Source organism: Simochromis diagramma, unplaced genomic scaffold (genome assembly GCF_900408965.1).
Source record: "Simochromis diagramma unplaced genomic scaffold, fSimDia1.1 OVJJ01000510.1, whole genome shotgun sequence".
NCBI lineage: Eukaryota > Metazoa > Chordata > Actinopteri > Cichliformes > Cichlidae > Simochromis > Simochromis diagramma.
Window position 1 is genome coordinate 1337553 of NW_024387326.1, and position 15539 is coordinate 1353091.

The 15539-nt window shown below is 41.5% G+C and overlaps 1 protein-coding gene, 1 long non-coding RNA gene and 2 other non-coding genes across 8 annotated transcripts; 1 reads left to right on the plus strand and 3 right to left on the minus strand.

The window, feature by feature from the left end:
• Positions 1 to 1927: 1927 nt before the first annotated feature.
• On the plus strand, positions 1928 to 14220 carry LOC120717813 (fas-binding factor 1 homolog). Of its 5 annotated transcripts, XM_040006066.1 has the most exons (32): positions 1935 to 2028; positions 2456 to 2504; positions 2659 to 2689; positions 3677 to 3721; positions 3817 to 3862; positions 3972 to 4014; positions 4109 to 4159; positions 4240 to 4372; positions 4503 to 4583; positions 4716 to 4763; positions 6025 to 6150; positions 6245 to 6374; positions 6583 to 6737; positions 6830 to 6923; positions 7010 to 7453; positions 7546 to 7611; positions 7697 to 7767; positions 8475 to 8524; positions 9037 to 9084; positions 9179 to 9307; positions 9415 to 9515; positions 9626 to 9832; positions 10142 to 10249; positions 10398 to 10537; positions 10726 to 10844; positions 11517 to 11639; positions 11740 to 11916; positions 11996 to 12172; positions 12269 to 12406; positions 12477 to 12576; positions 12663 to 12778; positions 14032 to 14220. In XM_040006066.1, exons 2-32 carry the CDS (start codon positions 2502 to 2504, stop codon positions 14110 to 14112), a joined length of 3381 nt encoding a protein of 1126 aa, XP_039862000.1. In that variant the 5' UTR covers positions 1935 to 2028; positions 2456 to 2501; the 3' UTR covers positions 14113 to 14220. The 5 variants fall into 5 exon arrangements, with proteins under 5 accessions (XP_039862003.1, XP_039862002.1, XP_039861999.1 ...); XM_040006069.1 differs by lacking the exon at positions 2456 to 2504 and having other exon boundaries at positions 1928 to 2028; positions 3822 to 3862; XM_040006068.1 differs by having other exon boundaries at positions 1929 to 2504; positions 3822 to 3862.
• Positions 13855 to 15500, minus strand: LOC120717815. The gene is made up of 5 exons (XR_005692278.1): positions 15371 to 15500; positions 15012 to 15079; positions 14774 to 14834; positions 14521 to 14587; positions 13855 to 14318 (listed from the first exon to the last, which is right to left on the minus strand). It is a non-coding gene; the product is annotated as an uncharacterized LOC120717815 (long non-coding RNA).
• On the minus strand, positions 14420 to 14489 carry LOC120717961. Its single transcript, XR_005692310.1, has one exon. It is a non-coding gene; the product is annotated as a small nucleolar RNA R38 (small nucleolar RNA).
• On the minus strand, positions 14661 to 14732 carry LOC120717962. The gene has a single exon (XR_005692311.1). It is a non-coding gene; the product is annotated as a small nucleolar RNA SNORD49 (small nucleolar RNA).
• Positions 15501 to 15539: the final 39 nt, after the last annotated feature.

Here is a 15539-nt window from a genome sequence, read left to right on the forward strand (position 1 = left end):
ATGGTTTTTGCAAAAGGCTGTAAACATATTTATATCGGTGGTAAAACTGAGCATTTTAACATGGTGTATCTGCAGATCGACTCACTTTTGGAGTCAGGCTCTATTGGCTCAACCAAGGAAATGCTGTGCTCAGCACTTCTGCGTTGGCATTATTTTTCACCCCCTAGACTGCTGCTTGTGATTTTCTCAGGAAATTAATCCTTTCACATATTTTAATTAAACTGATTTTTTACTTTATTTGCAGTCAGTTCTTGTGGGGGTTTTTCTCCAGGAGAAGACTGCAAATGTAACACTTTCATGGGTAAATCATAGCATGACACATACATTTTTTTCCTGCTTCTTTTCCATATGGTTTGTGTTAAATTGTTGCACGCAGAGGGCTAGACCTTTGGCAGGATGCATCTCAGCATTTCACAAGTGGCCTCATTTCTTCTGAAGTATTGAGTTTACGTCATATGTTGCACTGTATGTGGCATGTAAACATTAAAGCTTTATGCTGTTCTCCCAGAGGAACCCCAGCAACTAAATATAGCATTAAAAGGCATTTATGCTCTGCTGTGTGCCACTGAACATCAGGGAGGCTTCTCTGTCATATGCACTAATAATAACTGTTTCATACTTAGGTGATTTATTAAAATGGTTTTCATATCATACAAGTATTTATTTTCCACTTGGTCAAAGTGCTTTTTTTTTTGCCTCCTATCAACATTTAAAATGTCAGCTGACATTACAGTAAACAAAACACTCCTGTAAAGTATACCGATCACATGATATGCACAGCAGATAATTTGGAAAATAAATAAAATGTTATTTGCACACTTGTTATTTGATATTTACTTTATCAAAGGCAAATTGCCATAGATTATCACTTGCGTGCATTAGTCCGACAGTCTCGACAAAACTGCAGAGTCAAAATGAGGCCTGTCCACATTTGCCAGCAGAGAAAGGAAACGTGTCTGTTAACAGCTTCTGTCTGACTCACCAATTCAGCAAAAATGAAACAATATCGAGCATGTACAGACCTCATGTGCTAAAACTGTTTTGATACTACAATGAATAGGAAACAAAATCAGGTCTAGTTGTATGTAACTCTGTAACATGATGAATGATGGCTTTGAGGAATGTGCTTACTGTAAGACGACAGTCCTCCTGCACCTTCAAACACAGTCCACACAAATCATCACAGAAAATAAACTTTACAGTTCAAGTAAATGTTAAACATTAGATCAATATTGGAAAGTGCCATTAAGATATAAAGCTCACATTCAGCCATTTTCTTTTATTTATCCATTTCAGAGCTCATGGGAGGGAGAGAAGCGGACTGAATTCGAACCCAGCGCTAACCACTGCACCTCTGTTCCACCCTACATGAAAATTAGTGTTGTATAAGCACATATGCATGTATAGCTTCAACACTGTGGGACAAACTTCCCTTTGCCATCAGAAAGGCACAAAAAGCTCAGTTTAAAAGGCTTTTAAAAATCTACTTGTAAACTTTTAAAGATGATTACTCTTTTTTTCATTTTTTTTATAATGACTTTTATAAAATTTCAAGTTTAGGTTAAAGGTACTCTTCTAGTCAATTTGCAAGCTGTTTCTGACAACAGAAAAGGCTTTAGAATATTAATAGTATTAGTTTAGTCCTAATAGCTGCTGTAGTAGTAGCAGTAGTAGTAAACTGATTTTAAAATATTACTCAGCTCTGATTTGCCTTGAGTCATTTTCTAAGCTTTGATGCCACCTGCTGGTAAACCACTTTGGCAGACCTCACTAAGCAGGCCTAAGCACTTTGGTTAAAAATACCAGCTCATGTTCAAAACGACTAACTTCAGTGTTTTTAGACAGCACAAATCAAAAGCTTTTTTTCAAACGCCTTTCCCCGAAGGCTTCCTTGAAACTACTCTACCCATAATGCACCTCAAACAGTAAACAGGAAACGTATGTTTTGCCGGTCGGCACGGTTGTGGCACCCGCTACTCCAGCACTGAGTGGCCCAAACACCGAAGCTGGTGGTTTACTGCTTATTTTGTATATAGCTACATTTAATGCTAATCACAAGCCTAGCGCTGGAACACTAGTTAGCTTTTGTTTGCAGTGTGGCTAAGGTGCAACCCTCTGTGAAATGTGTTGTTTGGGGGCGGTGTGATTTGTTTTTGTTTTTTTTACCGTTAGTCTGCTGGCCTTCTTTAAGATGCTAAACGCTAAACATAACGAGCTGTATGAATACGTGACTATTTAAATCACAGTAATTAAGACGAAAGGCTCCAGTCGTGCTATGTTCTTGACAAATGCTAGCTAGAGTAGCTGAGCGGTTGCCAATAGAGACAGGAGGCGCTTATGTGTGTTCATTTTTTGCTGCTCTTAAACCCAGAGCTGCTAACAGTGACGATGAAATGATAAATAAATAAAAAATGGCAGTAAAAATGTATTCTACTCGGTTCTGTTGCACTGTTAGCTTGATGACTACTCTTACACTGTAAACCCACCAGCACAGATTGAACATGGTAAGTCAAACTGTGCTCTCCCTCGACATTTATTTGTATTTATTCATTGACGATGTAACGGGGTTTCATTATCTTTGAGGATCATTTCATTATCATTCACTTTTTTCATGATTATCTGCTAAATTAATAAACTTATTTTCACTGCTATTTTCAGGCTACAAAGCCGAAGGGGAAAGCCTCGAAAAGTAAGTAAACGTGTGCTATTTGAATCCTACAAACTTTCCTTCTTTTTTAAAATAAACTTTCAGGAGTATCAAAAATAAGGCCTGGGGCCCAGAATCAATTCGACAAAAACTTCTAAACGGTCTTGTACCAAGTAGTGATTTCCGATGTTTCTGTGTATTTGTTTTAATGTGTAATGTATTTGCTTATATTGAGTGTAGCTAACATGATTTATTAAGGGGTTATGTATATAAAATAAATAAAAACACAGTGTCTTTATATAACTATTATTTTGTATTTGTTGCAATTTCTGCTCCTTTCTTGGCCAGATTACTCTTTAAAAAGACACTTTTAATGTCAGTGAGACTTAGCTGGATAAATAAAGGCTTCTATATAAATTAGTTTGCCCAAAACTGATTGCAGCTTCTACCTTGTGACAGGAATGTTGTTTGTGGCTCCAAACGACTTGATAGCAATCATGAAAGATATGTTTGACAGACAACAAGTCATTTACAAGAGTTTAAAAATGATGAATCTCTTTTGGTACAACACTGACCCGCTGGGTAGCTTTGAACAATCTAAAGCACGGCATAAAATTAGACTTTTAACTGATTTACAGCTTGATAAAGAGCTCTCCCACGGCCATTCATACTACACCAAAGTAATTAAGTAATATATAGACAATTAAATGGCAGAAAAGTTAAACTTTTGTACAGTGACAGTTAGGGGAGTTTCACTGGTCTGGTCCACTTTATATTAAAGTATGTTGTATCTGGCACACAATTACATCCTTGTCCCTCGTGATTGTACCTCAGCAAAACATTGACTGTAAAATGATAAAAGCCTATTTCTACATTAAAATATAACCCAGTGTGTGTCTGTCCTCCTGATCCAAAATCATTGGATCAGGAGATGTCGTACCACGACAAATACAGATATAGGCGGCAGCAGTAGTATGCCTCTCCTGCACCATGCTGAAGTTGACTGTATACCTCTGTTGCTTTTCTAAGGTTCATTCAGGGATGATTTGCTTGACAGCTTGCTTGATGATGACAGTAAGTGAGCGCAGTTGTGCAGTTTTATCAGAATTAGTGTCTATCTTTATGTTAAAGTGTGTCATAATATTTTCTTGAATTAATTTTCCAACTAGAGCAGCCAGTAAGGACGAAAGCATCACGCGATGGACCTATGTATAGGTAAGTTAGAAGGAAGATTTGTGAATTGCAATGTGCCAGCTGTAAATTATTACTCCTCTTCATGTTCTGTTTTCTTTTCCTGCTCATCTGCTACTGATTATATCTTCAGCACGCTAGCACAGGAGATAAAAATGGATGGCGCGGACACTGAGGTATGTAGGATAATATGCAAACTGGGTCATATTCACCCCGGTTTTTTTTTCCTTTTGTGTTTATTTTGTATTTTTATATTTTCTGTTGTCCAAGGACTCGGATGTGTCAGCGGCTGATCCCAGCGACATACTCAAGAGCATGAAGGTGGGTCTTTAATTGAGGTTGCGGCGGCAAAGATAAAGTTCACACTGCACGTTTCACTTTTCCTCTCTGTCCTCGTGCAGGACATGGACGACATGGACGCTGACCTCTTTGCATCAAAGAAGAAGCCCAGTTCGGCTCCTGCGCCACTTGTTAGCGAAGGACCAAAGAAAGACTCTGCTGTGCTCGAGAGCAATGCAAAACCAGAGGGAGCAGGTAATTCAGTGCAGAGTGTTCTCGCATAAATTACTTTCTCATTATTAGCTCCACATTATTACCAGCTTTGAAGTTTTACATTAATAGCAGCGATCAGAAAAAGGCTTTTGTCTGCCTTTGCTTCCCTCAGATGAACCCACCAAAGAGGGGAAGAAGCCGAACTCTGCACCTTTATCCTCAGCACGGAGTTATAAGAAGTTCACCTTCTCTGGTAAGCGAGTCTCCCCCCTCTCTATCGTGACATCCGCTTCCTTGACTGAGCTTTGTATAAATGAACATGGTGCAGATGTGTTGTTGACTTGCAGCTTTGCTTTGTTTCTCTCAAAATGTTGCTTTAACTCAGACAGTGGTGGTGAGGATGAAGGTGTTGCTCAGACTTCTTACGCTAAAGGTACATTAGTGTGGTTAATACGTGTTTAGTCCTGTACTTGCAGCTAAGTCACATCAGTGGGTGCTTGTGGGTAGTATTTAACAGTGGAGGTGTACACTGTAAAATGTTTGCTATTCCAAATCGAATCAACAAATCTGGAAGTATACGGAAGGAATTAGATTTGCATACGCTGACACCCAAGAACAATGATCCAACTAGCAGATGGAATTGCCCTTCAGTTATTCCAATATTATATCTATACATGTAAAGGGGCAAGTATAAATAATAATTTGAACTTGTGCCTATGGATGAAGCTCATATATCCAAACTTAATGTCACAAGTTCATCTGCACTCTTCAATTCTCTCTGCCAGTGAAGTTTGTGGTGTCGTCAGAAGTAAAATGTTGTTTTTGACGGTGACTATGAACTAAAGCATAGAGGGGGGAAAAAATGTCAAACATATTACAATTAAAGAGATTTTGCTCAACAATGTTCAAAAACTTTGAGTGAGCAATCGTCAGAGATTGTTGACAGACATGCAAAACACCTAAAACAACTGATTTCTGCAAAGAAAAAACTAGATTCTGTGTGATCTAGCTTGTGTACACTTACTTTTTTCACAACAGACTATTTATATTTGTATTTTGTTCAATAAATGGTAAATGGACATGATCAGAAATATTACTCAGGTTGACTGTGAGTTCGTGTGAACTGTAGCCTCAATTTCCTGTTCTTAGCTGACCGAAATCGCACCCAGTATTGTCTTCTGCTGTAGCCCATGTGCTTCAAGGTTTGACAGGTTCACTCAGAGATGCTTTCTGCAAAACTGGGTTTTTCAAGTTATTTGAGTTAGTGTTGCCTTCTTATCAGCTCAAAGTAAATCCGTGTGCTCTCATCTGATCTCTAGCATTAACTACTCTAGATTCAAAGTCACTTAAATCAGCTTTCTTTCCCATTCGGATACAAAGTTTGAACTTCAACAGGCCATCTTGACAACATCTGCCTACCTCAATGCACTGCCATGTGATTGGCTGATTAAATATGTGTGTTAATGAGCAATTGAAACGTGTGCCTAACAAAGTGGCCACTAAGTGTATGTTTCACAACTGGGAAATGTGTCACTTAATGAATCCAGTTCAACAAGGTACAGTTTCAAGTTATTGTATTGGTATAGCAGATAAAAATAATAATAATAAAGTAAGTATTTAAGTGTTTTATTACCCTTTTACACTCTGGGGCCCAAATCCATTATTCATGATATAAAGACTCTTATTTTTTGCAGATCTAGACGACCCCCTGGATGATTTTCTTCCAGGTGACTCAAAGCCTGACTTGAAATCTAGCTTCTCCAAACCTGAAAAATCTGTGCCATCTCCTTCAGCATCTCCCATTCTAAAGAATGAAACAAGTAAGCCTTAAACTTACCAGGATCCTTTAGTTTCCTTTCTTTTTTAAATAATCGCCAAATGCTGAAGGCTTGTGTTTTATTCTTTGTTGATCAGCTAAGGCAACAAAGAAAGGCGAGCTCACGTTTGAGGATGATAAGGATGACCTAATGGATGCACTCGGATTTGACGGCAATAAAAACAATCCCAAGAAAAAAGAGACACCGCTTTGGTCTCCCAAGGAAAGGTAACAACTCTGTTTTCACTTTTTTTTTTTTCCATCTCACTCTCGTTGTTGTCCTTATTTATAGCACTCAAATGATGAATAATTACTGTGGTATTGCTTTGGGCTGCAGCTAAAAGCATAACCAAACTCTGACTTTACAAACTAGCCTCAGTCTGGTTTGTTAGCCTAGCTGCTTTTGTGCGTCACCTCTGTTCCCTGTTGCTCTCAGAGCCGACGCCCCTCAGAGACCTCGTACCAGAATTGATGAGATTCTGGAGAGTTTCACGTCACCGCGTCTTCTGGAGCGACCACCAACGGGCGAGAGGAAGGACGAGCTTCAGTCTCAAGAAAAGCCGCAACAGGAGAAGACGTCTGCTGGGAAAGGTGATAGAGCACCATAGTTTTGTCCTTAACTTGGCTGTAATTAAATACTATCTTAAAAAGATGAAGTAGCTAATCGTTTTCCCAACTATCAGAGCCTCGTTTAGATGATGACCTCACATTTGGATCCTATCAGCCCACACTGGGATCCACTTCTGAAGGGCGTCAGTCTCGTAGACAGTCTGTCAGGTGTGCCCAGGTTTTGTTATTTACAGTTTGCTTCATGCCTACAGCTTTCAGCAGGACAGAAGTAATCTTTTTTTTCTCACGACCAGATTTTCTACTGAGGACATGAGTGTATCTACGCCAGAAAAGAAGCCAAAGCCCACCACTCCCACATCTTCTCGACAACGCAACTCAGCTGACTGGCTGGGCCTCAAGACAGAAGATGAGCCGGTCTATCTAGAGGAGGGCATCGATAAGACAAAGAATCCAGCAGAGGCTTCAAAGAGCCCCTCGTCTCCTTTACTGGAGAGAAAGCCCTCATTCACTGGTAGCCATTCCACATCTGTTGCAAAAACAACAGAAGAGAGCTCAGCCCCAGCTGACAATACCATTAAACAGGCCAAGCCTGAGGTTTCTAAGACCCAGAGGAAAGAAGGGGATGATGAGGATGACTGGTTAGCTGGGGCACTGAGCAGGAGGAAAGCTCTGTCCGCGTTAAACACAGAGGCAAAACCATCCAAGCAGGAAGAGTCTTTCACTGACTTCAGTGTTAGGTACGGTGCAATTTGAAGACAATAACAGAAATGCTACAGAGACAGAAAGAGCATGTTCTCAGTAATGATTGATAACCTGATCTCATTTTTAGTAAACAAGTAACGTCACAAACTCCCAAAAGCAGAGAAGACACGCTTCCTTCAATCAAAGAAACGAGGTAAGGGGTTTGTTGTGTAAGTCCATTAAATCCATGTTAACGTTTTGGCCCTTTTTAAAAAAAATGTTCCTTATATTTTATGTAGTGACACTTTTCCCGGACGCCTCGGTCCTGCTGCTCATTCCACGCCTGTCAGAGAAGAAAGGTCTAATCATGGTAGCTATCCTTCCATCTTATTAAAGTCACTGATTCAGATTGCCAGCAAATTTGCCCAATTTGCACATTTACAGCAGAAACCCTTTTGACCACTCCTCTCACACAATCATACTAGTTAATGTTAATCATTAGGCTGCTTCCCGTATACTTAAAAAAGCCATCTAATACCTAATCCTACCTTGTATCACATCATTTTAAAATAGAAATAAGTCATGAGCTCATATTTTTTCTAAACCGTGTCTTCCTTTTCTCATACACTCTCCTTCTGTAGTTAACGAGTATACACCCACAGGCGAGTGTTACCTCCCCTCCACCTTAGCATCATCCCCACCAAACCCACTCCATCCATCAGCTCTTAGTTCGCCTTATCATTCAGTTTACTCTGCTAGCGATACTGATCCCTTGTTAGCCTCTGCTGTTAGCATTAGCCAGCCTCAGCTTCAGTCCAAACCCCACCACTTTCCATCCAGTACAAGATCCAAGGTGCTAACAGAGCCCACTCAGGCTTCAAATGAAACCTTGCAACAACTGCCTTTGCCCAGCCCCCTGTCTGCTGCACTGCCCGGCACGATGTGGTGTAGGTAATCTCAGGGAAACGACTCAGTTCTCACTAAAATACCATCAGATTTCTCTCCAGTGCCTTAATATCAGATGTAACGCCTCGGTGTGGTTGTTACTCATGTTTTTTTGTTTTTTTTTTCCTGCAGATCCGCAGCAAAATGCAACGCTAAACACATCAGCTGCTTTCCCACAACAGGTACTGTTACCTTCATGCATCAAGGCTATCATAATTGTAATAGATATGTTTTACCTCCACCAAGGAGGTGATGTTTTTGGCACTGCTTCTGTGTGTACTGGTCCTTCTGCCTGTCTGTGAACACGGAAAAATGGAGAAAAAGTCTTATAACTTAGAATCTATGATTCCTAAAAGTGCAGTGTGTATTGTCAGCATATAGAAAATGCTGTATAAAGATTTAAAATAAGTCACTGTTGACCTTTACGTCATAATCTCAAATTATTCATGTCCAGTTAACTGCAAATCAATACCTATTATCCATTACCTACTCCTACATAACAAAAGCCTGCAGTTTGTAGAGCAGTAAAAACAAGTGCAAACCTCTTTAAGTACGTTTAAAAGAACAAAGAAAACAAAATGAGCGCAGAGGAACTACAACACCGTTCCCTTTGAAGTAAATACCACCCAAAGACAGGTTTGTAGTCTCTGAGTTTTTCTTGTTGTCGTTTTTAATGCTTTCTTCTTTGGAACAGGCATCATTTTCAGCCGACAGTCTGCAGCAGCTGCTTCTCCAAAACCAGGTAAGGACCTCCTCACTTCCAAAGACCTACTAATGGATGTAATCACCAGATTCATCCTTTGGTTTGTTTTTAATTTGGCTACTTTCTTTCAAAGCTGATGCAGACTCAGTTGCTGGGCCTAGGCGGTGTGGTTGATGCGGGACTCCTGCGGCGACTTAAAGAAAAAGAACAACCTGCAGACTATCAAGCTTTACAGGCCCGCGTCATCCAGTTGGAGGGACAGGTATGTCCTCATGTGGTGACAAGAAGGATGTGAGGTGTGATGGGGGGAGCATTGTTACTGTATTTTTTTTTTTTTTTATCTTTAAAGTTTATCATGTCATCATTCAGGTCAAGACTTTGCAGCTGGAGCGAGACCAAAGCCAAATGATACTGGAGAGCATGCAGCAGCGGCACAAACAGGATATGGAGCTCCTGGAGAACGCACACAAGTAGTCCATTCCTAGACCACATCAATTTATCAATTCAGTTTAGCACATGAAACTGTGGAAGTCTTCTACATACATGTGTCTGTAACCCAAGTCTCTCTGTGTATTTTCAGAGCTCGTGTGAAACTGCTCGAGGATTCGGTTGCCCAGCGGGAGACTCAAGCGCGACATGAGTGCGAAGACCTGATGGAACGCCTGGCAACGGTAACGCGAGCGGCTGAGAAGGAACGCTCAGAGCTTCAGGCTCAGTACCAGCGGAAAATGGCCCAGGCCCAGCAGGAAAGAGACTGTGAGGTGGAGAGACTCAGAGACCTTCAGAGGTAAACGTAGGAAAACCTGTTTTATGGCAGCAGGTTGACTATGAAATGAAAGCAAGAACAAATTTTCTACAGTTAGCGACAAATTTACTGGCTGTGAAGTTGTAGGTTCAAAAGACAACACCATAGGAAAGAAAGAAAAGAAAACCAGCCTTCTTTGCTTTATTGAAATTGGTTTGGGTTTTGGGATTTACTCAACTAAATTATCCAGATAACTCAGTGAAATAACTCAATAAGTCTCCAAATATTTAGTTTTTTATCGCAAATAGATGACTTTAAGGTTTAGTGTATATTTGTTGCATTGCTGCTCAGAAAATCTATCTTGGAGATGAAGAGAGACTATGAGGATCAGATCCACAGGCTGAAGAGGCTAAAGGAAGAAGAGATCGATGCTGTTACAAGCGCAACATCTCAGACCAGGTAAGAAAATTCCCAAAAAGTCTAATTGACAGTCACACATTTAATGTTTTTGCTTCTTTTTCTTTTGTGCACGATATCAGCGCCAGTGCTGATACATGTAGCAAGCTTTTCGTGTATAAAAAGTTTTAATTCCACCGCCTTTGTCCAGGTCCGTGGCAGGGGTGATTGAAAGGATGGAGCAGTTCTCCTCACGGCTTGGAGAGCTTTCCTCTCGGGTGGAGAGCACGCACGAACACACCGCTCACGGCCTGGAGCAGGAGGCACGGCACAGAGACGAGCAGCTTCGAAGTATTTTACACACACACACACACGCGTGTGTACTTTGTACAAAATGGGTCAAGATGCAGATTGTCCGAGAACACGATGGCTTAATGTCATTCTGTGTGTGTGTGTGTGTGTGTGTGTGTGTGTGTGTGTGTGTGTGTGTGTGTGTGTGTGTGTGTGTGTGTGTGTGTGCGCGTGTGTGTGCGTTTTAGCAATGCAGGGTCATCTGGCCCAGCAGCAGAAAGCCATGGCAGAGGAGAAAGCGTACCTGAAGGACATTATTTCCAGGATGGACACTCAGCTTAAAGAGCAGCAGAGACAGCTTGAGAAGGTGATTATGAGAAATAACAGTAACAGACCAAGATTATACACCGCGACCTGCTGCATCAACGAAAAATGTCATACTTTAGATTTCTAAACATTGTCTTTGCATATTAAGAAATATTGCAGAATCATTTTTACCTCACACCAAGAGACAACTAAGTATTTGGAATTTGTAGAATTATGGCCGAGCGCTTGATGAACCAATAAGACTAAACATGGGCGAACGAACAAAAGCGTGGTTCATGTTTAATTGAAATCATAACAATAGAAGTAGCTGCGCAGACTGAGAAGAACAAAAAGACAGAAGATGGTCGTCCTGCGTCTGCAGAGCCTCACACAGACAGAAAGTATGCACCAGACGTGCTTCCCAACCGCACTGAGCTGATCTCCGAACTGCCAGAAGCCTCACATCCAAAAAAAACTGCTTTTAATGCTGAAGAAATAAAGCCCAAAGCTCATTTTGATGTACAATGTTGACAAAAAACATGCAACCACAGTCATAAACAGTGGTCTTCTGTCCTTTGGCAGGTTCTCTAAGATGCTCAGAGCATCCTACTTATTCATTTTTAAACTATATTTTATAAGTGTGAGGAAAACAGCTAAAAAAACCCACCTATAATATAAACTGACCTTCTTCTCATTAAAGACTGAAGATGCCATTTAATTTTGCGTGCTTTAGGAGCGCTGGAAGATGACAGCAGAGCAGGCCAAAGCCGAGTCGACCCAAAGAAGCCTGGAGGAAGAGCGGTGTGTCCTCACCACGCAGATCAGCGTGGAGCGAGAGGAGCTGGAGAGAGCCAAGGTGAGGCCAACGAACATCTGCAGCAGCAGCGCAGGTGTTTTGCACCAACTTGGTGCAGCTTGACCGCCACTTGCTTCTTTGGCCTTTTCTGTGTTTTCAGAGCACGTTACTGGAGGAGCAGAAGTCAGTGATGCAGCACTGCGCGGATGAGAGGAGGAAGCTGACGGCCGAGTGGGCACTCTTCCACGCCCAGGAGAAGCAGAGGCATGAGAGGGCTGAGCGTGAGGTCAGCAGTCTGTTGGAGAAGAGGGAGGGCTCCATCATAAGTCTGGCACAGGTGAGCTTGAGCTTTAGGTCATCTCTTTAGCCCCACACAAGTCGTGAAAAGGCCCAAAAAATGTAAAAACCTTTTGTAGGAGCAAGCTGACTTGAAGCTTCGCACGGCCGAGCTGAAACAGAAGGAACTTGCTGTGGCACGGGAGCGAGAGGCTCTGGAAGAACTTAGAGAAGAGCTGGACAGAGAGAAAGAAAGACTAAGCAGCACGGCCCTGAGACTCAAAACACGAGCCCAGGAGGTCGAGGCATTCAGCAAGGTAATTTCACACTACACCGATCCCTGTGTGTAGTGTGTTGGACATGTTTTTTGTCCAGCGTGTGTTCATATTTTCCCTACACCGTGTTCTTCACAGCTCGCGGCAGAGAAGTATGAGGAGGGGGAACGAGCGTTGCAGGAGGCGAAACGATTGGAGGCGGAGCACGAGGCGCGACTGAGAAATATTCACACCCAAACAGAGCACCTGAGGCAGCAGGAGCAACGGATTTTAAAGGTATGTGTGTCACTTTATGAAGCACATAAATGAATGAATGTGGTGGTTATCTTAACACTTGTTGTTACAGGAGCAAATACGATTAAGTCACCTGCATAAGGATACAGAGAGGCTGGGGCAAAACCCTCCTCTTACACCTCTACCACAAATTATTGCCCCCGTTTTACCAGGTGAGGCTGAATGTTGGTCTTCTCTACTAGCTTAAAGTAACACATTTTCTGTGATCTCTAATTGGCCTTTGTTGCTGTCCCTACAGACTCAGTTTCAGAGCTGCCTGCAACCCTAAATGTTCCTCCTCCAGTTTCATTTACCAGCTCTCAGTCTATGGCACTTCAGGCCAATCTGGCTCTGTGGAGATATACTGCAGAAAAGGTGAGCACATTTTTAGTTGCAAATGTCAAATATCACTAAAACAGAATTGACAAACAGCAGCTCACATGCTCTATTTTTCCTTACATGTGAAATTTCTACCCTTATTTGATCCTAAATTAAGACACAGGTCTGATTGTTTGTGGATGTTTTTGGATGAAGTCTATTTCAGTGAAGCCAAACACATCTTCTTCCCACCACCCTGGCTCCAATTCCACATTCATCTCCGTGCAGAAGTAGCAGCCAATGTGTGTGACGGAGTAATTGGCTCAAAACCTGCCCAAAGAAATTGCACATCATAGACTTCATGGCCTCTGTTTATTTCTGTACAGTAGCGTGCTATACTTACATTTTTAATGTTCCTTGGGGTGGCTGTGGCTCAGCAGGGTAGAGCAGGTTGTCTTTTAATTGGAAGGTTGTTGGGTTGATCCCTGACTGCTCCAGGCAGCATGACAAAGTACCCTTGGGGCTCAGGTAGAGTAGAAAACCGGTCTGTTTACCACTCTTTTGAACACAAACGTCTGCTCTGGCCAAACAAAATCAGAATGGGCAGCGACGTTTGGAAGGTTAAAACCAGCCCAATGCTTTCCTATTTCCATATTTATCAATTTACTGACCTAAAATTAAGAAACCTTCAAAAAACTGGGACTGTTCTGTAAGGAGAGTTCAGCGTATCTCTCCATTATCTGGGTCCCCTTACCCCAACATGTGCAATTGGGATAAATAGTCATGCAAAGCTGGTTATCAACCCAGGGTTTCACATGGAAAGGGTGGCATTGAGCATCTGACCAACAGAACCCTGGAGTCACCAGGATAGTACAGGCCTCAGTAGTAAAGACAGCAATTTTCACATTTAAGAAACCTATTAATCCGTTTAGTTTTAAATTTATCCTAGACAAACTGAAAGAATATATAAACCAGTACAGTCTGTTTAAGATTTTAATAACAAGTCTTCAGTTATTCATTGCATTGAGGTTTGTTCATATCTTTTATTTTGGTAACTGTTGCTAAACTGTTGGTGGGAAAAATGGAACCACAGCAAACAATCCAAAAGAAATGACTTCAGATAAACACAAGTGTTATGATCCAGTACAGGCTTTTATTGCGCTTTGGAAACTCAGTCAACATGAGGCATCACAGTGCACACAGCTTTTTAATACAATCACTATTTGGCCAGCAGTGCTTGAAATAATTTGTCAAGAATTCAAGTGTTCAGATTTTTGACTGACTGGATTTTGTTTTTCTGCCCCCAACAGGACCGTGAATACCTACAAGAGGAGCAGTTCTTTCTAGAAAATCTGAAAAAGAAATCTTACAGATCTTTCAGCACAGATTGACCAACACATGCTGGGCTTTCCTCCCAGCACATATGGAATCACGTTACTTTCTATACTTCAATTTTATAACTCATTGTAGTTTTATTAAAAAACACGTTTCTGATCCAACATGGTTTTCATCTTTCATAAAGACAAATACTGAATTTAATAGTCTCCTCTGGCATCAGACTTGAGGTTGGTATTCAGTCCTTCCACAGCAGCTCAATCTGCAAGTTAGAAAATAAAATAATGAATAAGACCGTAACACTAAATTACAACATGATCAATACAATATTCAAGCAAAACTTTGCTATAAAAACATCAGCAGTCAAGCCTCAGGTTACCATGACTCCACACTTGAGTTCAGACAGGGATAACTTGTATCATCACTGGCTTGACTTTAAAAATCACAACTCTTGCATGATTTACCTGCTCAGGACCTGCTGTCTTCAAGGCCAGAAAATCATCTCCATCCTTTCTTCTGCTGCTACAGCACCTGTACCAGGAAACAGCACGTGGATGACAGAGTGCTCAGATCGCACAAGCTGAAAGCAAAGAGCTTTACAGATTCTCAGAACAGCTTTCTATCGTCAGTTATCGCATCAGACGGCACTTCCTATGCAGCAGTTTTCATCACTGAAAAAGTGGCAACAGAGATCACAAGATCCAGTGCAATACAAACCTTTTGACTGTGGTTCCTTCCTTAGGCACTCAGTGGAAAGGAGAACAGATGAGCCACGAATCTGCAAAAAACACAGGTCATCAGTGAGGATCCATCAGCAGCATGTGGGTTTCACAAATAAACACAGCAGCTCAGATACCATGGCTTTCCACAAGGTTTTGTTCTCTCGGACAGGGATAACAAGTTCATCATGTGTACTGCACTGACACAAATGCATGTAACTGTTAACCAGTTTTACCTTTAATCAGGAAATGAAACTTCGCCCTGTTGCAGGCAGACAAATGAGTCCCTCTGCATCATCCAAACCTGTATGAGAAGTTAAATCAGTGATTGGCTGTAACGTGACACAAGCAACATAACATGGTTCGTCAAAAACGTAAATAATCAAACTTATCGTGCTTCTATTCTGCGTGCCAGTAAACATGATTCATGTTTCCTTACTTAAACGAAACGCTCATTCTACCACTTTCTGAGTCCTCGACTGCGTGGACTCACTGCACGTGTTCACCCGGATAAAGAGCAGCTAACAGCTAGCACACGCGCACAATTAAAACTTCCACATATTGAGGTCTCATTAAAAGCTCCTCAAAGTCTCACCTGCTCACGGTGGGTCACCAGCAGCAACCTCAACATGTATACATGAATATAATTTAACAAAAATGAACTGCATGGCGAGAGTCAAGAAAGCTGCTAACGCTTATCTACGGCCTGGAGAAGAAGACCGGAAATCTCGCGTGATAACGCTTTTATGTGTCGTACGCGTCAC

Excerpts from the sequence above, each read along its gene's own strand:
- LOC120717813 (XM_040006065.1), top strand. Across the intron at positions 6,738-6,829 it reads GAAGACGTCTGCTGGGAAAG|AGCCTCGTTTAGATGATGAC; the intron begins GTGATAGAGCAC and ends CCCAACTATCAG. Across the intron at positions 10,250-10,397 it reads AGCGCAACATCTCAGACCAG|GTCCGTGGCAGGGGTGATTG; the intron begins GTAAGAAAATTC and ends GCCTTTGTCCAG.